The following is a 22,175-nucleotide window of genomic DNA, read 5'->3' as shown; positions in this document are numbered from 1 at the left end:
ATATTCTTAGAGAAAAACATTCTGACAGATTTTGGAAGTTTTTATTTATTTATAGTTTATTAAAGAATGTGCATCTCAGCCGGGCGTGGTGGTGCACGCCTTTAATCCCAGCACTCGGGAGGCAGAGGCAGAGGCAGGCGGATTTCTGAGNTCGAGGCCAGCCTGGTCTACATAGTGAGTTCCAGGACAGCCAGGGCTATACAGAGAAACCCTGTCTTGAAAAACCAAAAAGAATGTGTATCTCTCCTTTTTAATTAATTTTTTAAATATGTATGGTGTACTGCCTGCATGTATGTATGCACACCACATGTGTTCCTGATACTCAATGATGCTGGAGAGGGCATCTGATTGTTTGGAACTAGAGTTACAGATGGTCGATTATATGGGTGCCAGGAGTTGAACCCGGGTCCTCTGGAAAAGCAGCCATTACTCTTAATCGCTGAAATCCCCCTCTAGCCCCTAACCAGATATACCTTAATGTCTTAGATACGTGTTTTTGTGTATGTGGTTTGAGCTCTAAAACTATCCGAAATCTTAATTTTCTAAAGAATCTCAGACATACTTCTTTTCTCCCCAAAGCTACGAAACCTCCGAGGTACAAGTGTGGGATCTCAAAAGCGTGCCCAGAGAAGCATTTTGCTTTTAAAATGGCTAGCGGAGCAGCCAATGTAGTGGGACCCAAGATCTGCCTGGAGGACAATGTGTGAGTATCAGATGGCTCGGAGCTCGAAGGTTCTGTATTGAGTGACAGTTGATGGACTTGAGGGTGATGGCGTTCTGAAATGCTTTTGCTAAAAGCTAGTAATTCTGGGTATCATTGTGTGATTTTTTTTTTCTCCCCTGTACATTAAAGAGAGTGACCATGAGACCTGCATTTATCTGGCTTTGTGTAAGGATGCAGGTGACTGTTTCATTTGATTCTTAAGTATCAGAAAAAATTTTTTACTCATTTAAAATCATTAAAATAAAAACATTTCTCTAGTTGGTATAGTTCAAGTGCTCAGTGTCTGCTCCACACGACTGTTAACCACACATCCCATATAGAAAACATTTGTGTCGGAGCAAAGTCCCATTGACAGCTCTTCCCAGAGCAACGCATGCCTCACATCCTAAGCCAGGTGCTTGGGTGGTGCTGCTTGCTGAGGTGTGACTTGATCCGGAGGTCAAGGTCACGCCCCTTGTGCTCTCACTGCTCACCGCTCACACTGCTCAGGGATGAGCTGAGCGACTCCCTGGTTGCAGTGCTCTACACTGGATGCTCATTGGCTTGTCATCGTGCCTTGTCGGCTGTCACAAGTTCCTGCCTCTTGACATTGCAAAGCCTGCTTTTAGCTGTTCTTCATCTGATCGTCCAGAAAACTTAGGGACATGAGCTCACTTGACATTCGTGTAAAAGAATGGATATGACGTCAGGCTAGGTAGGCTAAAGAATAAGATGGTGTACAGTTAAACAGGACGATGCGGGCTTTTTCTCCCAGCTCTTTATGAATTTTAGGTAGAGCTTTTAAATTAAAATTCCAGTGAACTACGAAAGGATTGGCCTCATCCTCATGTAAAACACTTTCTTGGAAAATTGATGCTTGTAAGCTCTGCTCATTTTCCCCGAGTGCTAACGGGCAGCTGCTGTCAATCAGTTATGTTCTGACTTTTCAGTACCCCAGATCTGTTTAATGACACAGCAGAGCGTGCACGTTTTGGACGTTTCTAGGTCTTTAGAAACACTCCCTTTCGTCTCACTAAAGAGTCCAAGTTTTGAGTCTAAATAAGAGGAGGGAAGTTCTCTTGGAATACCTCGCCCACAGACAGTCACCTCTTCGAAGCCCAGAGTTTTTAGTGCAAGGAGAGCATTAAACCCTTTTCCAAAGCTGGTTTTCCAACCGCAGTTACATAGGTCAGAAGATAAATGTTTGTTGGCAGCAGGGCTTAGTATAAGTGCACCGGGCTGGCAGCCAGATCTTTTGGTTCTAGCCTGGTGGGCATTGTCATGTAGGGTTTGTGCTCTGTTGTAGTTTGCCCAACCAAAAAATTGAGGCTGCCCACACTAATCAGCTGCATTTCAAGAATCATTCTTCCGTTCCCACGAGAGATTAATAATTGATGAAATTTTACAGCTAGAGCTCAGGTCATGAAGCTGCTCCTTGTAGAAGGGCTTTGTAATTGGCCAAGGATCTCTAGTGGGGAGGCTGCAGGGACCAGTTCTTAGCCCAGTGCCTTTTCCTATAGAATTATTTCTGTATTGAAAACTTTTAACTTTTCAACAATGCTAACGTAAGGAGACTGCTTGCCTAGGCAGTCATTCATTCACCAGGTGTTGGTTGAGTATGTTTTCCCTTGTCATGGAATGTACAGTCTAGCAGGGGTGACAGATACCTAAAAAGTAAATGCAACTAAGTGGCTGTCAGCCAGGACCCCAGCTGTGTAGGCAGTGAGACGCTTACTCGTGAGAGTGAGTGAGGTAGAGTCTAATTTGAGATTGTCATTGAGGGAAACCCACTTTAGGTCAACCGGTGAGCATCGATTCTAAGACACACAAGAATGAACTTCTGATCGATACAGGTCAAGGGTTGAGATAATTTTATAAGAGTGTTGAGCAAGTTTTTGGACTTTTGACTGTGCTATGATCTTAGTTGTATTGGAAAAAAAAAAAAACTAATTTCATAGCTATATAAGATGACTCACCTGGTGGAGCAAAGAGCAAGGGTAAGCCACGGTTAGTTGAGCCAGCTGTTTGACAGGGCATCCCTAATCATAATATTTTTATTTTTATTTTATTTTTTTTGCCTATTACTCTACAAATACATAATACAATCTGTATGTCCCTGCAGCTGTTCTGAGTACAGGAATTCACTGCTCCAGATTGCTGTCTGCACAGAGCTAATTGCTATGTTTGTTATTTATCATAGCTGTGGAGGTGCCAACTGCAGACCCTGGGCTCTGTGCATTTCTAGTGGTCAGGCAAGCTGCCCCCCAAGATGTTTAAAGTAGCCATAGCTGGTGGCAGAATATGAGGTAAAACTGCTCAAACTATGATTTGAAAGTGTATAGTGTTTATGCCTTTTCTTTAAGGTTCTTTTTTTCCTTCCTTCCTTCCTTCCTCCCTCCCTCCCTCCCTCCTTCCCTCTCCTTCCTTTTCTTTCTTTCTTTCTTTCTTTCTTTCTTTCTTTCTTTCTTTCTTTCTTTCTTTCTCTTTCTTTTATCAAGGTGTTTATTGTAGAAAGGTAGAGAGAGGGAGAGAGTAGAGAAGTAGAGGTATGGAGAGGGGGAAGGGAATGCGGCGAGGGGAGCACGCAGGCAAGAGAGAAGCACGGGGTTAGGGTAAGAGCAGGTTCTTTTTTACTCAAGGTGTGTGCAGTGGTCCAGAGGGCCCTTCACCGTCATAAAGAATAAAGTAAATGTGTTAGTTGCTGTGGCTACTCCTAATGTGTTGGTTTCTTGGGTGGTTTTTCCTTGACTGTGGGGTTTTCCTTGCTTTCATCTGTTTAACTTGATAGGCTGCTGCCCCCTCGTGGGAAGCCTGTGGCACTGCATCTCACTGCCTTCTTTCTGTGATGGACTTGGGTTTGGTGGAATACGGAGCATGTTCCGAGATGATGGAGACAGTCCATTTGGAAAGTCGCTGGGGTTTGATTATTAGCCAACACATCAGTTGTAACCAGCGTGTTTTGGGACCATCCAGTGTTTTTCTCCAGGGTCTGGAGCACGCGTTTTGAGGTGCTCGTCTTCCGATGCAGCGCAGCCAGTTTTCCAGTGGTGAAGCTTATGTCCATCCTATGAGTGTGCTCAGCACACATATTCTTTTGTTTAAACAGCTTGGAGATGTAGCTTATATGTACCTACACTTTACTCATTGGTAGTGTGATTCATTGTCGTGTTTGTCGCATAATTCATCGTGTACAAAGTCTGTGTGGTGGCCCCGGGGAGTGACACTGTTAGAAGGAGGCACTGGTGGAGTAGGTGTGGTCTTGTTAGAAGAAGTGTGTCACTGTTGGGGTGGGCTTTAAGAGCTTCCCTCTCTGCCTGGGGATGCCAGTCTTCTCCTAGTGGCCTTCAGATGAAGATGTAGTACTCTCAGCTCCTTCTCCAGTACCATGTCTGTCTGGATGCTGCCATGCTTCCTGCCATGATGAGAATGGACTGAACCTCAGAACCTGTAAGCCAGCCTCAATTAAATGCTGTCCTTATAAGAGTTGCCTTGGTGATGATGTCTCTTCACAGCGGCAAACCCCCTAACTAAGACGGTCTGCCATAGTCATTTTAGGCTTATTCTTCCTTTCTTTCTCTTTCATTTTTCCCTCCCTCCCTCCCTCCCTTCCTTCCTTCAGCCTCTGCCTCCAGAATGCTGGGATTGCTGCCCTAGTTTAGAACATTTTCATACCACCAAAAGGAACCATGCTTGTAACTCTGGCCCTTCCCCATTTTCATTCATTCCACACCCCACACCCATGTCCTAAATAACCTTGTTTGCTTCTGTAGATAAGCTTGGTTTTGATGTTTCCCATAGCCGTGTCATTTTCGGTAACTGGCTTCTTCACTCGGTATAATGTTTTCAAGGTTCATCCACCTTGTAGCTCGTACTAGTTAATTCTTTTCACGGCTGAATGATTTTCCATTATAGATATGGCTCATTTGTATAGCCCTTTATCAGGTTGATAGGTGTATGAATTATTTCCCCTTTCTGACTATTAGGAACAGTGTTTCTGAAACATTTTCTCTGCAGGTTTCCTGGGGCTGTGTCTTCACTCTCTGTGCTTGTATGGCAGTGACTTTCAGATAGCTGTCTGGCTTATAAAGGAACCGTCAGACTGTTTCCCAAAGTGACCCTGTTTGACCTTTGTACCAGCCGAGTATGAAGTCCTGGGTCCTCCATATGCCTAGAGACTACAGCATCTAGTAGGAGTGAAGTTGTAGCTCATCGAAGCCTTGATCTGTGTCTCTCTAACTGTTGATAATGTCTTGCATTTTTGAAATTCACCATAGGGAAATGTGCATTTTGTTTGTTTTTAAAATTGATTGACGATTATTAATTTTTCCTTGCTTGGTTGTTTGTGAACGTCCTTTTCACCCCTTTATGTTCAGTTACTGTATCCCTGTTTCAGATGAACTTACTGTTATCATTGTCATTATGTAGTGCGGTTCTGTTTGTTGTTATGTAGTGTGGTTCTATAATAACCGATAGTTAGTGTTCCGTCTTCTTCTTCTTCTTTTTTTTTTTTTTTAAAGATTTATTTTTATTTATTATATGTAAGTACACTGTAGCTGTCTTCAGATGTTCCAGAAGAGGGCGTCAGATCTTGTTACAGATGGCTGTGAACCACCATGTGGTTGCTGGGATTTGAACTCTGGACCGTTCGGAAGAGCAGTCGGGTGCTCTTACCCACTGAGCCATCTCACCAGCCCGTGTTCCGTCTTCATTTGGTGTGTTTGCACTACTTACATTCACCGTACTTGCTATCATTTTAGCATTGTTTTTTTCCTGTTTTCAGATAGCTTTACTTGAGTTTCATGATCATTTTTTTAAAGTTCTGTTTGAGGGGATTCGTTGGGAAGAGGAAGTGAGGTCAGCAGGTGTGGCTGGGGGAGGCATGACTTATAATGATGCTGTCTGTCCCTTAACAGGAAGGGTTTTGAATGAAGGTCTAGTGTTTCTTAGGTAAATGAGACCTAGTTGTACATCACGGCACCATGCTTGCATGGTTGCAGCTTTACCCTGCAGCTAGCAGAAAGAGGAAGGCACTGGCTGGCTTGGAGCTCTTCTCAGCATCGAATACACGAAGCTTTGACATTAGTTTTCTTTTTCCGTACTTTGTCGTACTCATTTACATAAATGAACACGCCACTCACATTAGAATTAATCCCCAGCAACTATAGTTCAGTTCCAGATATGAGTTCTGTGGAAGTCACTGACACCTTCTGTGAAAACCAGTTGACTGTGTGGAATGCATAATAAAGCATTAGAGATTTCATTTGCAAAATCATGCGCTACACATTCTACCTAATATTCACATACGTGAGCGTATGCATACTCACTTGCCTACACAGAGCCCCCGCCCCTTGCAATACACTGCTGGGGAAATCGCTAATACCTGGAATTCTTTTAACATGACCTACAAACTTTGGTTTTGTATTCCATAAAATTGCATATTTAGCAAGCCAATATGCCACTGTGCCGTGCATCTCACGGGGTCACCTGGCATTGTTGACAGCCTGTAGGCTGCAGAACGTTATGCTGGTTATCGTAGGCAGCCCATGCACAAGCGTGGTGAGGTATAATTAGTAGGTACAGCATTCCTTCTGAGTGCAGAGAATGTCCACGTTGATAATGACTAGGAAAATGTTCACGGTGGAGTGTCCTGGGTACAACAGTGCTCCACTACTCCTAGCTTTGGCTTTTAACGTGCTTGTATAGCACAGGACTCCATTTCATGTCACCGTGTCACAGTGAGCCTACACAAGGTGCAGAGGAAAGGGTCTGTCCTTTGGCGTTTTGGGAATGGTAGAGAGACCGTGTCCTGTGGTGGGCTTGAAGAACACCTCAGATGGCACTGCACAGTATTACACAGTGCGGCAACAGTGTGGCATTTCAACCGTAATTATTTTAAAATGACATTATTTTCCTTTGTGTGTGTCTGGGTATGTGCACAAAAGCACATGTGTCAGCAGAGGCCGGAGGCGTACAATGCCCCCTGAAGGTGGCGTTGCTGGAGGTTGTGGGCCTCCTGACTGGGTGCTGGTCCTCTGTATAAGTCATACATGTTTGTAGCCACTGAACCAACTCTCTGGCACTATTGTACCTTCATGCGTAGTACTTGATTTTATGATGTATTATTTGAATTGACACTACAGTCGACTCAGGAGGCTGTCTTTGATGTTAATTTTTTTTGTGTGTGTGTGTTTGTCGAGTTGAGTATTTGATATGTGTATAATAATACCTTTTTGTATTTCATTTCTCTGACATGTTTACATGTGCTGTCTGACCCTAATATTTGTCTTGTCTTTTCTCCCTTTAGTTTGATGAGTGGTGTGAAGAATAATGTTGGAAGAGGAATAAATGTTGCCTTGGTAAATGGTAAGAATAATTATTGTACTTATTATTGTACTTTATCAGTATAATGAGGGGATATACATACACACACACACACACACACACACACACACACACACACACACACACACATATATATATTCCACACTAAAATTTACTCTTGGGATCAGAATAGCAGGCACTACTCAATCCTGAAGCCTTACCGACAACCATTGCAGATAGACACTTGGATTCTACTGATGGGTAGCGTGTTTTCTTGGGCACGTTGCAGCCGTTTGCATTTTGTGGCAAGCTTCTTATGAAATTGCAAACTACTAATCTAGTACTAAATTGGTGCCACGTTGCAGTGCCTTTCAGAACTCTTATTTACTATGAAAATAGGAAGACATGTAAGGGTTTGTTAAATGACAAAGGATGGTGGATTGTGTAAGTATAGGGAGTAATAAAGGCATAGTGTGTTGTAAGTTTTCAATCCTGTCCACACTCTCCTCAGAGGTTCATTGGTGTAGACAAGTCCGCTGAATCCTGAACGTCGCGAATGTTACAAAAGTAAATCTTAAGCATCTAGCCCATGGGTGCAAGGTGCTGCCTGTGTAGCTGCCTCCGTTCAGGCACTCATTCCTCTGTCTGTGATGAGTAGAGGTAGCCAGCAGTTCATGCAACCCACCGCAGAGAAAAGCTGTTTGCTTTATTCATAAAGGCAACTATAGGGCTATGTACTAAGCTAACATCTAAATGTCTCTTCATCCATTTCATTGATCTTAAATGTAAAATAAGTGTAAATTTTGTCTTAAAAATATCTTTAATATAGATTGTTGTTTTGGGTGGGTAACATCTTTGCTGTAGAAAGAGCGTATGTGTTGGTGGTGATTCTCACAGGATGATGGCCCCCACATGATACTGAAGTGTAGCATAGAAGTGATCTGAAGCACTGATGCACATCTGTGTGTATGGCTCAGATTGTAAATTCTGTGAGCAGTTCCTTCTGTTAATGAGTTCATGCCACTTGTTGGGTAACACTGTCTTTTTATTTTCTGCACTGATATTTCAGTTGTGTGATTTAATATGTGTTCTGTCTCTTTCAGGGAAAACGGGGGAAGTGATAGACACCAAATTTTTTGACATGTGGGGAGGAGGTACGTGTGACTGACACTGTGTTCCCGTGGTTCACACTGAGCCCATCTGAGAGAGAACGATTTGAATTTCCCCCCTCGGGCCTCACTGTATGTCCAGTCATATTTAAGCAGTATGTTGCATGCAGATTGCAGGAACGTTGTATGTGACTGAGATTCCAGTGAGATTTGGAGGGCATCAGCCCTTGTTGGACAGGACACCTGACTCAAAGCTCTGAGTTTGTTTAGATTGCTCCCCGAAGTTAGAAATACTGAAAGACCAGTATAACCAGTTCACACAGTTTTTGACTGGATTGACTTGCATATGATTTTTGAATCTCAAAAATTAGTCAAAAGTGGGAGCCTTCAGTAGGTAAGGTAAACTCAGATTCAAGAAAAGCAGTAATCCTGTTCATTCATCCTATTAACTATTATTTATACACCACATACACGCATGCGTGCGCGCATGTACACACACACACACACACACACACTCACACACACATATAACTGGGTTCTGCTATTACATAGTAAATATTTGAGAGAGGGCATAAACAGTTTACAGTTTACAGGACTCAGAACAAACCACGGATATTTACTCCTTCTGTGTTTGGGAGTCCTAGGGATGGGACAAGGTCGCCGTCATGCAGAACAAGTACTGACTGCCCAAAGAATGTTACCCCAAAGGGAAGGATTTCTTTAGAAAATGCATTATTTTTATAATTGTGGTTTGTGTAGGTGTGTGTCTGCATGTAGGTATATACCTATAAGGATGCAGGTACCTGAGGAGGCCAGTGACATCAGGCTCTTAGAGCATGAGCTACAGGCGTTGTGAGCTGCCTGATATGGGAGCTGAGAGCCAAATTCAAGTCCTCCGGAAGAGCAGCGAGCACTCCTAAGCTTTGAGCCATCGTTCAAGCCCACAGGGTTCCTTTATCTTTAAGGAAGGCAGGCTTACCTTCTGGTTCCCTGACCTATTTATGTGTGCCCCATAAGCCGGTAGCTCTCAGGCTGCCACAATTTATGTTCAGTTTCAAGACCAGCTGATGACTCTAATATTTCTTCAGCTCTTAATAAGCTGCGGTGTGTTATTTATTTAAGCTTTAGAGAATGTTTCATAGCTGTCAGAGCTATATTAAATTACACTGTTCCCATCAGTTTTAAATTCTGAGGGCATAATTGTTCTTAGTATAATTTATAACACAGAAACTCTTCCGTGAAGCTGTTGAAACCAGGCATGTAAACAGAGTTCTGGTACTGCTCTCTCAGCCCATCACTGAAGCTGATTTGCTGCCAAAAACTCTTCCTGGTTCAGAAATAATAGCAGTTTAGTGTCATCTTTTCATGTCAATGGGAATGACTAGTTGGCATTTATGTTTCTGCATTAAAAAAATGCTCTTATTGTAAAATGCAATCAACTAGAGAAAAATGTTTGGAATCCTTGCTGTTGGGGAAAAAAAAAGAGAGAGAGAGAGAAGGCTTGAAGTAATACAGCTCTGGAGTCATTTTAGACTTGTGGTCTATAAGGAAAGTTAACACTGCAAAGAGCTCACGAGAGAAAATGCTTTAGTACCTGACCAGTCTAGTCTGTCTGGCAACACCAGTTTGTCCTCACCCAGCTGGATTACTGTAAAGTTCCTGTGGCCTTGATACATTAAGAGGACCAATGTTGGCCATAATTAGTGGGATTTTTAGTTACTCTCTACATTCCTTCACCCCAGTTAGTTACAGAATGATAGACCTAGAAACTCTTTTAAAATTTGCCTTTTTCCATATTACAAAAAAATTTTACAGATGTCTCTGAGTAAGCAGGGCTTACTTTTCCTAAACAAGCACCCATATTAACATTGAAGGCCATGACCCCTTCGGGTCCCAAAAACCTCACATGGACCTCAGAATCAGGCTTCCTATGGACTGAAGACTCAGTTACACTTCTGAGAGGCCTCTGAGGCCCTCACTATACAAATGATGCTCTTACCTGCATTTACCATGGATTTTTAATGGCCCCTGTTTTAAGAATGGGAAAAACGCAAGATAATTCAGGGCTGGGAAATAAATCTCACGGCAAAGAGACTTAAGGAATTAAATTATTTAGTAGTGGATTATTTTGTTTAGTGGATTCTTTTTTTATTTCCTTGAAAAATTGGAGTTTTTAGGTTTTTCCTAAGATTCTTATATCTTACTTGACATCACTTTCATTAGAAACAATTAGTCGGTTTATAGATACTTCATATAACATTAATTCTTAGAGATTATTGTGATAGTAATTCCATTATTTACAAAGAAAATCCCCAACCACTCTCCATTCTATTTCTTCAGATGTGGCACCATTCATTGAGTTTTTGAAGACCATACAAGATGGGACAGTAGTGCTGATGGCAACGTACGATGATGGAGCAACCAAGTATGTAAAATCAAAGCCTAACGCAATCTTTGGATCTATAATTTAGACTTTAAAAAGCAATATATTGTAGAAAGTACTATTGGCTCTTCAAAAGTCCACTTTCATCATTCATATGCTATGATGAAATTTGAATCACATTGCACATACGTATTTTATATGCTCTTTTGTGTTGTAGTAGGATTAAACAGTTTTCTCTAACATTCTCCTTTTGTTTTTTGGATTAACATGCTTCAGTAGCATTTTTAGGGCTCAGAGCAGTTTGTCCTATGGGCCCACATTTGTTAAAGTTCTTCCTTACCTGCCAAGTTTTTCTTCTAATTCATAACGCTGTGATAACTTTCCTGTGCACATTTTTTTTTCCTCTTTTGGACCTTTGTTCATAACCTTAGGGTTAATTTCTGAAAATTGGAATTAACGGTCAAGGGTGCAGATGTGAGGAGTGTGTGTGTGTGTGTGTGTGTGTGTGTGTGTGTGTGTGTTTGTGTGTGTGTGCGCGCACACGCGCGTGCATGTACACCTGTACCTGTGAGTGCTGATGTCTGTGAGGGCTCTGAAGCTGGAGTCACAGGTAATCGTGAGTCACCTGACATGCATGGATGCTGTGAATCTAATTTGGGTCCCTTGCAAAAAGAGTTAGCAATCTTACCCACTGAGCCATCATCTCTCCAGCCCAGAAAATATATTTAAAAATAGAGTTTAGCAGATGATGATGATTTTGTAACTTGTTTTCTTGTATTGTGTATCCTGGGAAATTTGGAAAGCGTAGAAAAGCACAAAGAGGAAACAAATTCCATCATCCCATCACCCAGGGACATCGTGTGAAAAACACTGTAGTTTCTTTCCATGTCAGATGACTTAATGCACATTTTCCTCATTTTGGTATATATTTTCCCATATTAAGTATTCCTTTTGGTTGTTCACACATGTTTTAAAATGTATGTTTTGGTTTTATTATTTTTAAAAGCTCAATAACCCATCTTTCCTTAAAATCAAAATTGAGATTATTGAGTTAAAGAATGTGTACATTCTTTTAGAGTTTCCAACTCTAGATGGATTTTATGTGTTTTTAAATGACTTATTTCATTATTTGTGAGACTAGACTTATGTGTGTGCTCACTAGATAGATTTTTTTCTTTTTGTTTTTTTACATCTTCTTTTATAAAATATGACCATTCAAGTTGACCCATATTAATTAGTAAAAATTCTTTATATGTTGAGGTATTAACCAGTTCTCTTGTTAAAAATACAGTTTTTAATAATAAAGCTTATTGTAGACAATAAGCTTTTAATTTTGCCAACTTCAGGTGCCTTTGATTTTTAACAGAGTAGGGGGCTTGTACATAGTGGTGCCCGTAGGTTCTTCCTTTTAGTTTCTCTGACTCAGACTCAAGGAGTACTTTTCCATCTCCAAATTAGATAATTTAGTATCTTCTCTCTTGCCGAGATTTTACTCTTTTCCTGTATTTTCATAACCCATTTGTAATTTCCAGAGCTTTACAGCACCTGTGTTGTGTCAGGTTCTAAGACGGCGTGGGTTCGTTTCTGGTTCTCTTCTGTCAACCTCTTTCTTTCAGTTTGTCTCAAAGCTGTCTTATGACTGTTTTGTAAAAATGAATGTGCTTTATTCCTCTCTGATAAAATCTTTTAAAGCATTCTATGAACAACACTGACATATTGTACATTTTTAAACTGGTCCAACTGATGATTAATGTTAAATCTATGAAGTGAGGCTTGATGTAACTGGCAGATTCAGCTGACTTTACATAGTAAAGTAAATAGTATACAGAGTCTCATTAAGCCTTCTACATTAGAAAAAGTGTCTTGTGTGTTGGTTTGGCTAGAGTCTAGGGTATTATGTGCATAGTGTCATTTTTTAGCATAAAGGCTCCCTTTTGTGTCTAGACACACACAATCTTCCTTTTTTCATGCCTTTATTACTAAGCCTAATGAGAATCAGAACTCTGATGAGATACTGATGTAGTCTTGAGATGGTTGCATTGTGCGTGTCGTGAAGTCCTCCAGAAGCCGTTAGCCAGCCTGAGCAAGCCCTCTCAGCCCTGGTCCTCCCCACCTGCTGGAAGCCAGCACTCACATCCCTAAGAAGCTTCGGAGACTGTAAAGAGATGCTGTCTTCTCAGGGTGGGCTCTATATTCTGTTCAGCATTCCTTATTTTGGGTAAGTGGAACAGCAAGACAATAGACGGTGTTCCCTCGAGACCCAATACTGAAGCATTTGAAGCTAATTGACGTTTTCCTTTTAGGTTCCTAGGCTCAGTACACATAGCTCTTTTAACCTCTTATCATATTGTGTTTCTCCTTCATTTCCTTTCCTGGCTGTGTTTCCCTGGGCATCCTTTAGTTCATTATTGTCTCTCTTAAAATGAGTGTCTCAAATTAAGCACAGTGTTCCAGATGTGGTCTGGCCACAACTGGCTATAACGGAGACGATAACTTGCCCTGTTTCAGGAGATTACATTTCTTTGAATATTCATGCAGACTAGAATTATATTAGTTTTCTCTAAGCAATCAAATCACATTTTTGGCTCATGAATTTTTGGTCAAGTTAGATTGTTAAGTCGTCAGATCTTTTCCTTTGATGTCAGATTTTCCCCTCCATTCAGAACTTGATTTTGTTTTATGTAAATGAAGAACTTTATATTCATTTATTCCTGTTCGATTTGATTGTACTGATTGGGCCTGCTTGGTCTTGAGTCTGACGTGTATCCTAAGAGGGTTCCACGATCCAGGCTTTGTACTGACTCCAAAGTCATTCGTGTGTCTAAATTTAAGCCCTTGATAAAAATGTTTACCAAGGGCAGTATGCCGCCATACTAGAGACCTGGTTCCTCACGGAATTCTTCTGTTAATCCATTGCAGGGATGATTTTGCAGACAGCTGCCAGTGTCCCCCAGTAGGCGTGCTGTCCTGCTGCACCTTAGTTATTTTACTCACAGCAGCTATTTTCTGGGGCTATCAGATGCTAACTTGAAATTCATAGAGGAAACTCATTTCAGTACCCTGACCTGCTGCCATGTAGCTCAAGTTTCAGAGATGTCATTTAGCTTGGCCTGACTCATGCCTGTGCCCTTCCAGCTGCCCCCCCCCCTTGCTTGTCTCCCTTCATTGTTATTCTTACAGGGGCTGTTATGGTCTTCCAGTCTAGATTTTGGTTAGGAACTGGAATTTGTTCTATTGGAAGCAGAGTTAGAGGTGAACGCTGTCACGTCTGGCTTTTTAAGGGTGCTCTTAGAATCAAACTCGAGTCCTCTTGTTTGCCCAGCAAGCATGCTACTACTGAGCCTTCCTTCATCTCCTTGGCCCTGTTTGCCTTAAAAACGAAGCAAAACCTAGATAATCAGTTGGTGTGCCCCTCCCTAGGGAAGAATTTCTCAGCATCTTGTAGTTGCCTGTAGTTGCCTGTAGTTGTTGGTCATGGTGGATGCCCTGTGAGTGCCCTTTCCCCGCCACATTAGCGTGCTCATTGGTAGTGATCCTTGCTCAGGACATGTTTAGGCATGCTTGGTGAGACTTTCTGAGACTTGGTGAGATAAAGAAAAAAAAATCTCATGGCAAACTTCTTTTTTTTTTGGCTCTTATAATCTTTCTGCCATATCTTCTGTAATAATACCTGAGCCATGGAAGCCATGTTGTATTTATTTAGGAATACATACATACATACACACACATACACACACACACACACACACACACGCACGCACCACCAGCAGCAGCAATTAAAGAATAACAAAATTTATTTTTTCAAAATAAAATATATTATTTATAAAAAAAAAGAAAAAGAAAAGAAACCCCTAGAGTATTAAACTTGTAACAGCTTAGCATCTCCAGTTTTAGTTTCTAAAGCAATTGACACTTCCTTAAGAGTGTACCTGTGGTTTGTAACAATTGGCTACAACAATGGTTCTAACAATGTAACAAATTGTGTTTGGGAGTGTCTATATCCAGAAGCTTACCTTGACTTTGGACTTGAGTTACTGTTTCCCTTTTTTCTGTTGCCCAAACCGGGCTTGCCTCCTGGGCGGATGCCTTGATCAGACTTAATCCTGGTACTCATTTTGTAAAGCAGGGCTCCTTCATTATACTTTATTACTCTTTCTGTCTTTATAGCAGAAATTCTTTAGTGGCTTTGAGTTCTGTTTCATTCTGACATGGAAGGTTTTCATATAATATTGCTAAGAGCTTTGTCCTCAGTAATGTGGTTTGCCTCATACTTCAAAAGCTTTCCTGTTTTCAGTTAAGTACCTCGCTATGACAGCAGTTATTTAGAAACCAACCTTCTCTATGATTATTATAGAGTGAAAATTATTAGTTTGGGTTGTTTGCTTGCTTGTTTTCTGTTTATTTATTTATTTACTTTATTTGTTTGTGCGGGTGTGGTGGTTTGTGTCACATGTGTGTAGGTCAGAGGTCAGCTTTTAAGAACTGTTAATGTGTACTGCCATGTGTACCCAAGGATCAAACTCAAGTCACTAAGTTTGCTGGCAGGTAGGTTCTTGGCCAACTGAGCCATCTCCTAGGTCCATGTTTGCTTGCTTTTAAAGAACTACATTCTCAGAAGAATTTCTGGGGAACTGTCTTTCATCTCTGGTTTTGATGACCCCCTGCATCTTCTATTTTTTTTTTTTTTTTTTTTTTTTTTTTTTTTTTTTTTTTTTTTTTTTTTTTTTGGCCTTTATTTTCTACAGGTATGTGACTGTTTTCTTCCATAATTCCTATTATTTATATTTCTTAGCTTATTCTTCCCTTGCTAATCAGAATTGATTCCAGAAAATGAGCTCTCTCTTTTCCTTTTGTGCTTTGGAGGCATGACTTAGGTAGATGGTGTAGGCCTGCTGGATATACCTCCCCTCCCAGTAAGAGTGGGTCCTGATGCAGACTTTCATCTCTAGTCCATCCTCTCAGTGTTCAGGATCCCAGTGTAGCTCTGAGCCTTACCCAGGGTGAGTTTCTCACCCTGCTGGCCCCGCTCACTCCGGCCCAGCTTGCTCTGGTCATATTTATTTCATATATGTAGGTACACTGTCACTGTCTTTAGACATATTAGGAGACAGTATTGTATGCCCATTACAGATGGTTGTGAGCCACCATTGGTTGCTGGGAGTTGAACTCAGGACCTCTGGAAGAGCAGTCGGTGCTCTTAACTGCTGAGCCATCTCTCCAGCCCTCAGGGTGAATTTTTAAGAACACACACACACACAGACAAAATGCATTTTAGGTTAACACACTTCAGTTAATAAGAACAATCATCCAGAAGGGGAACTACAGAAACCAAAAAAAAAAAAAAAAAGCAAGGTTCAGAGGATTTCCCAGAACTATGGGCTTTGACAAATTTGGTATCTGTTTTATTTTTTTATAAGTAGCGCTGTCTGCATGCTGAGTTTTGCAACTTGGATGGTACTTCCATCATGGAGTCAGTTGTGCTAAGGTCTTGGAGCCTATTCAGATCTGGGGCCCTGTTCCACCAGTTTCCATTCCAAGTAGACTATGCAGCATTAGGATGTCTTTAGGAAAACATGGCCCCCTTTCTTTGTTTTCTTTTCTCCTGCTGTAGCATTGGAAAGTTTTCTATTTATCTTAAAAGAAGTCTTCTCTAAAGTAATTGATTCAAGATAATCCTTTAAAAATGTATTATGATTCAGTTATGGTGGATGTGTGAATAAGCACACGCATTCTATGGTGTGCATGTGGAGGTCAGAGGACAGCTTGCTAGAGTTGGTTCTTTACTTCCACCATGTCTGTTCTGGGGACCAAACTCAGATCTTCATGTTAGTGTCAAGAGCTTTTATCTTCTTGGGAAATCCTGCTGACCCCCAAAATAAAAATGTAAAAGTGTGTATGTGTGTGTTTATGTGTTTGTGTGTATTACCTGCTTATTCCCTGAGAGCGGGTCTCTCAGTGCATCTGGAACTCATAATTTCTCTGCTGGGCTATCAATCAGCAAGCCTCAGCATCATCTTGCAGCCTCTATGCTCTCCCTAGCACCAGGGATACAGATGTATGTGGCCTCACTGGCTTTTAATGGAGGTGCTGAGACTTAAACCCAGGACCTCATACACACTTAACAACCGAGCATCTCCTTAGCTTTCTCAGCATCACTTTAGAAGAACTCAGCTAGCAATGCCATTAGTAAGTACTAAGAACACCCGATATGCTCTCATTTCCTCATTCAGAACAAAAAGCCTGTATCTCCAAATTTGCTGCCGTGTTGTGTTTATTATTCCGGGCTTTGCATTTTGACACCTGTATACATTACAGTGTTCTCACTCGGGCTGTTTTGCATTGATTTAAACTTCCTTCTGACATGTGAAATTACCCTTTGCTTAAAATAGAACAGAACAAAAAAAGGAACATGGAAACAGCTCACAGACTTTACACAGGAAGATCAGAAGGCATTACAAGCCACTGGGAAGTGATTTTATAGTTGGACATTGTATTAGTCAGGGTTCTCTAGAGTGACAGAACTTACAGATAGTCTCTATGTAGTAAAGGAATTTATTGATGACTTACAGTCTGCAGTCCAAATCCCAACAATGGTTCAGTAGTAGCTGTGAATGGAAGTCCAAGGATCTAGCAGTCGCTGAGTCCCACACCGCAAGAAGGCGAAAGAGCGAGAGCCAGACTCCCTTCTTCCAATGTCCTTATATGGTCCCCAGCAGAAGGTGTAGCCCAGATTAAAGGTGTGTGCCACCACACCTTTAATCCCAGATGATCTTGGACTCGGAGATCTCCCTGTCTTAATCTTCTGGATTCAATCACCACTGTGTCTCAAGATCTCCATACCAAGATCCAGATCAGAAACTTCTATCTCCCAGTCTCCAGATTAGGTTCACTGGTGAGCCTTCCAATTCTGGATCGTAGTTCATTTCAAATATAGTCAAGTTGACAACCAGGAATAGCCACTACAGACATAGACACGGGTATTGGGGTTTTGAACCTCGTGGCCATGATTTGTTTCAAGAAACGGGAGACAACAGTTACCAGCAAGGGCGTGAATCCAGGGGGAAAGGCTGGAGGGAACCAGGGCCAGATTTGCAGTAGTCCTTTGAGATTTAGTTTTTAAAATCTCTCTGTGTGCCTGTCTGCATTTGTGTGGTACATACACAGAAGTACCTGCCTTCGTGTGGTGGTTAGAGTAGTATTTTGGGTCTTTTTGGATAATCTCTTACTCACTGCCTTGAGGCAGGGTTTCCTACTGAGCTAAAAGCTTACCAGTTGAGCTAGGTTGGCTGTCTGATGAGCTCTTGGCATCAGTCTGTCTGCCATCTCAGTGCTGGGATTACAGGAACATGCAGCCATGCACGCCCTTTCAGGAGGGTGCTGGATACCCATTCGGCCATCTCTCCACCCACAAGAAGCACTCTCCCAGCAGGTCACACTAGGTGTGCTCAAATGATCCAGCCGTAAATGAAGACAACCCATATAAATGCTGTCACCCGGGGAATTTATTGCTCATTGCCCAGCATTCCGATTGGAAGCTGCTCACATGACCACCCTCTATGTTACCTATCGCGCCATGTTGCAGACACCCACACAATAGGTATTCAGTGTAAATGCTGTCATCTGTCCACCACAGGCACAGTCCTGGAAAGGGTAAGTGCTCACCTCAAATCCAGGTGTCTGGATGCCAATAATGTCAGCATTGCTGGCAGACCTTTCTACGGGACCGCAGGTCTTTTATGCTAATTCCTTTCTGCACAAGAACATGGTAATGTTCCATGGAAATATAGGAGTTAGCGGAGGCGAGTTGATTCTAGCTCTCTGGCTAAGTTGGTTTGGTTTATCCATATGGATCATATTGTTCAGTAAAATTCAAATGGCAGAAAGATGATTGTCTCTTCAGTGTGTGTGTGTGTGTGTGTGTGTGTGTGTGTGTGTGTGTGTGTGTGCATGCACTCATATAAACTCTTTGATAGGAGAGATTTTACTTTTTTAAATAGGGGAACATACTTGCATTTAGATAATCAACCGTTTGGGGAGCCGATGTTACTGCTGTTTGTGAATTCAACATTCATTATTTTAATTTATCAAGATTGCAAACTGAACTTTTTCTGAGGAATAAAAACAAATGGAGCCCTGTGGCTCTCTGTGGAGGCAGCCATGCTGTCATGCTGTGAGCCTATGGCCTGCCCTCCACATTGCAATGTATTTTATCCATCCGGCATCACAGCTCATCTGGTTGTGTTGACAGAGGCAAAGGAGTCTTTAAAAAGTAGCCAGAAAATAGAGCACATAGATAACCTGAAGGACTTCACAGAGGCTCAGATGGAGCGGGCTTTTTTTTTTTTTAAAGTAATTTATGTGTGTGTGTGTTGTGTGTGTGTGTGTGTGTGTGTGTGTTGTTTTGTGTGTGTCAATGTGTGTGCATGTGTGTATGCATGCAGGAGCCCTCAGCGTAAACCCTAGAGCTGCAGGTGCCCTCAGAATTCTCTAGAGCTGAGGTTACAGGTGGTTGTGAGCCACCCATTGTGGAAACTGGGGACTGAGGTTGAGTCCTTTGCAAGAGCTACACAAGGTCTTAGCCACTGCTCTGCTTTCCCAGCCCCTTTAAACATTTGTTTGTTTGTTTGTTTTCATCGGCTCTTTTTGAACACAGACATTACACTCCTCTTTGGTTCATTTGTTCACACTGCATCGTTCAGAAGTGACTCTGACAGACTGCAGATTTCCCAGGTTTTTGGTTATTTTCACACCGATTCTAGTGAACTTGCTCCAGGGCAGTAACAACCATACTCAAGCTGGCCCTCCCCACCCCAGCCCCACCCCATGGATGTGATTCTTTGTATCATTTGTGACGCTGAGTGATCCATGTATGTTTCATATTTTATAAAGCTCCTCTTTAAATGCGGAGTACCTCACTTTAAGTTAGTTTAAGACCGTGGGGGTTTGGGTTTTTTTTTGGGGGGGGGGGTTGTTTTTGTTTTTGTTTTTTCCACTAAGGCAGAGAGCTCAGGTCTACTCCTGGTGTGAATCAGTCCCTTCCTCTCCAATCGTCTTGTTTTGAGATGGAACACTTTGCCTTAGCAGGGCAGATCTATCTAATCTATAGAAGTTGGGTTGGGTGGTGGTAGTGACATTGTTGTTTGCATGCTATAGGACTTCATGTCAAATAACCTGGCCCTAGTTGTCTTTTTCTGGCTCTGCAGCTAGTGTTCATCTGCTTCCGTTCTGCTCTCTATGAGACAGGAGAGGGAATCACTGATCCATGTGGATGTTTCTTTCCTTTTTTAAAATATTTATTGTAATATGTGAGTACACTGCCTTCAGACACACCAGTAGAGGGCATCAGATCCCATTACAGATGATTGTGAGCCACCATGTAGTTGCTGGGAATTGATCTCAGGACCTCTGATAGAATAGTCAGTGCTCTTAACCATTGAGCCCTCTCTCTAACCCCACATGGATGTTTCTAATGGCGTCTATCAGTTGAGGGTTTCACTGGGCAAATGTTCCACTTCTAAGGCTGATGTGAACGTAAAACAGTCGATTATTGCTTCCAGAGTTAAGCCGGTGTAACCAATAAAATGGGCAAATATTTAGCTCTCTGTGAGTTCTAGGGGCCATTCTGACTAAATAACTAAAGTGCAATTTATAGAGCTCTTCTCAAGATTTGTTTTAAATAAAAGATAGTGATGAGCAGCCTTCAGCATCTATCAGCGTTCACTCTTGCTCCGTTTTCATGGAGTTCAGTAGAGAGTCGATGACGACCTGGATGTAGTTCCGGTAGGCATCCATTAGCAGGGCCTGGCTCTCTCTTTCAGATGAACATACTTACAAATAACAAAGGGAAGACCAATTGTTAGGCAATGCTGATGTTTAACAGATGCCCTCTGATTAACTTCTTGACTTTGCCTTTCATCACTAAAGAACTCAAGTAGGAATGTTGTAGAAATTTTTTTCTGTATCCATTTTTTTTTTAAATATTGTTTGATGGGATTTGAAATGTTTTCACCGTCATGTTCAGTGGCTCTCCTGGTAAGGGTTTAGAAAGCGCAGTACCCCACGTCTACTGCTTCGTCTTCTCTTGCAGACTCACAGATGAGGCCCGGCGGCTCATTGCTGAACTGGGGAGCACTTCCATCACCAGTCTTGGTTTCCGAGATAACTGGGTCTTCTGTGGTGGGAAGGGCATTAAAACAAAGAGCCCCTTCGAACAGGTTAGTGTCTGGGGCATTCATAACTGATGGATGAGAATAACAAGTGAGACTTTCTCATACAGTATTCTCATGCTAGTTATTTGAAAATTAGACTAAGCCATTGAATCTGTTCCAGATAGTTTTTTTATAAGTTCTCAGTAAGTAATTAAAATAATGATGACTTAATAAAAGCTTCACAATAACTTGAAAAATGATTTCCTTCTTATACACCAATGTGTTATCATACTTGGGCCTTTTAAAGAACTCTGGTTATTAAGGATTCCAGTTCTACTTTGATACTAGAATCAATTGATTCTGCAAATGTCTCAAATAGAATATAAAGTTTTTGACAATTCTTTTTTGTTTGTTTTGTTTTTGTTTTTTTGTTTTGTTTTGTTTTGTTTTGTTTTGAGACAGGGTTTCTCTGTAAAGCCCTGGCTTCCTGGAACTCACTCTGTAGACCAGGTTGGCCTTGAACTCAGAAATCCGTCTGCCTCTGCCTCCCAAGTGCTGGGATTAAAGGCATGCGCCACCACTGCCCGTGACAATTCTTTAAAAGTAGTGGGTTTTTGTGTGTGTGTGTGTGTTTTGGTTTTTTTGTTTTTGTTTTTGTTTTTTTGACGGTTTGCCACATAGCTCCCTGCCCCCAAGGGTCATCCATTTAACTTCTTGAGTCTTAAGTGTTATGCGTCCTCACTGTTGACATGTTCATCACTGAAACAAGAGCAGGTGGGTTGTGTTACTCTGTGTTAGCAGGTCACACTCATTTTTGTTTTAATGCCATGTATTGTCCTTCTGTTCCCTTAGCACATAAAGAATAATAAGGAAACGAACAAGTACGAGGGATGGCCTGAGGTGGTGGAGATGGAAGGATGTATCCCCCAGAAGCAAGACTGACGGGAAGGCACGAGCGAGAGGCGAGGAGGAATGCACTTTGACTCTGCAGGAGAGCTGTCAGGCAGCCGCTCTGTGTACATATTTCAGTAGCATGTGGCCGTCCAGGGTGTGCATGAGCAAGACCGTCTCTGTCAGTTCCAGGATTATTTATTGCTAACAGAAATGGCTACCTTTGTAAATAGTCCTCATTGAGCCAATCACTGAACTATTTGTAAGCACATTTCCCTGAAAGTACAATGTGTAGACGACAATGGCAATAATGTATTTTAATTCTAAAAGCATATTCAGGGGGTAACCACGCAGGTTGTACAGGAAGCTGATATTTATCCTGGTTGCTGGGAAACCCTATCATGGAATGACATGGCTTTTAGGGAGGAGATTTTGTTCGTATATGTGTCTCTGTATAAATATCTGGCATGTGATGACAGTATCCTTTAAATTAAAGAGAATTTTTTGGCTAGTTGTATGTGTACTGTCACCTTACAGTCCAACTCCTGTTGTATCTTTTCACAGTCTTTATTTTTGTCCTTCCAAAGAAATTCGGAAATAAAATGTTTCACATGAAAATT

General features: G+C 41.7%; 1 protein-coding gene across 1 annotated transcript in view; it reads left to right on the top strand.

The window, feature by feature from the left end:
• Positions 1-22,175, top strand: part of Fam3c (family with sequence similarity 3 member C) — a 48,811-nt gene extending 26,636 nt beyond the window's left edge. Inside the window, exons 5-10 of the mRNA XM_021190625.2 lie at positions 580-703; positions 7,008-7,066; positions 8,128-8,178; positions 10,474-10,558; positions 20,604-20,730; positions 21,517-22,175. Of these exons, the coding sequence (XP_021046284.1) occupies positions 580-703; positions 7,008-7,066; positions 8,128-8,178; positions 10,474-10,558; positions 20,604-20,730; positions 21,517-21,606 (536 nt within the window). The 3' untranslated portion in view covers positions 21,607-22,175. The remainder of the gene's footprint in view (positions 1-579; positions 704-7,007; positions 7,067-8,127; positions 8,179-10,473; positions 10,559-20,603; positions 20,731-21,516) is intronic.

Source organism: Mus pahari, chromosome 2 (genome assembly GCF_900095145.1).
Source record: "Mus pahari chromosome 2, PAHARI_EIJ_v1.1, whole genome shotgun sequence".
NCBI classification, from domain to species: domain Eukaryota; kingdom Metazoa; phylum Chordata; class Mammalia; order Rodentia; family Muridae; genus Mus; species Mus pahari.
This window is presented reverse-complemented; position numbering and strand designations above follow the sequence as displayed.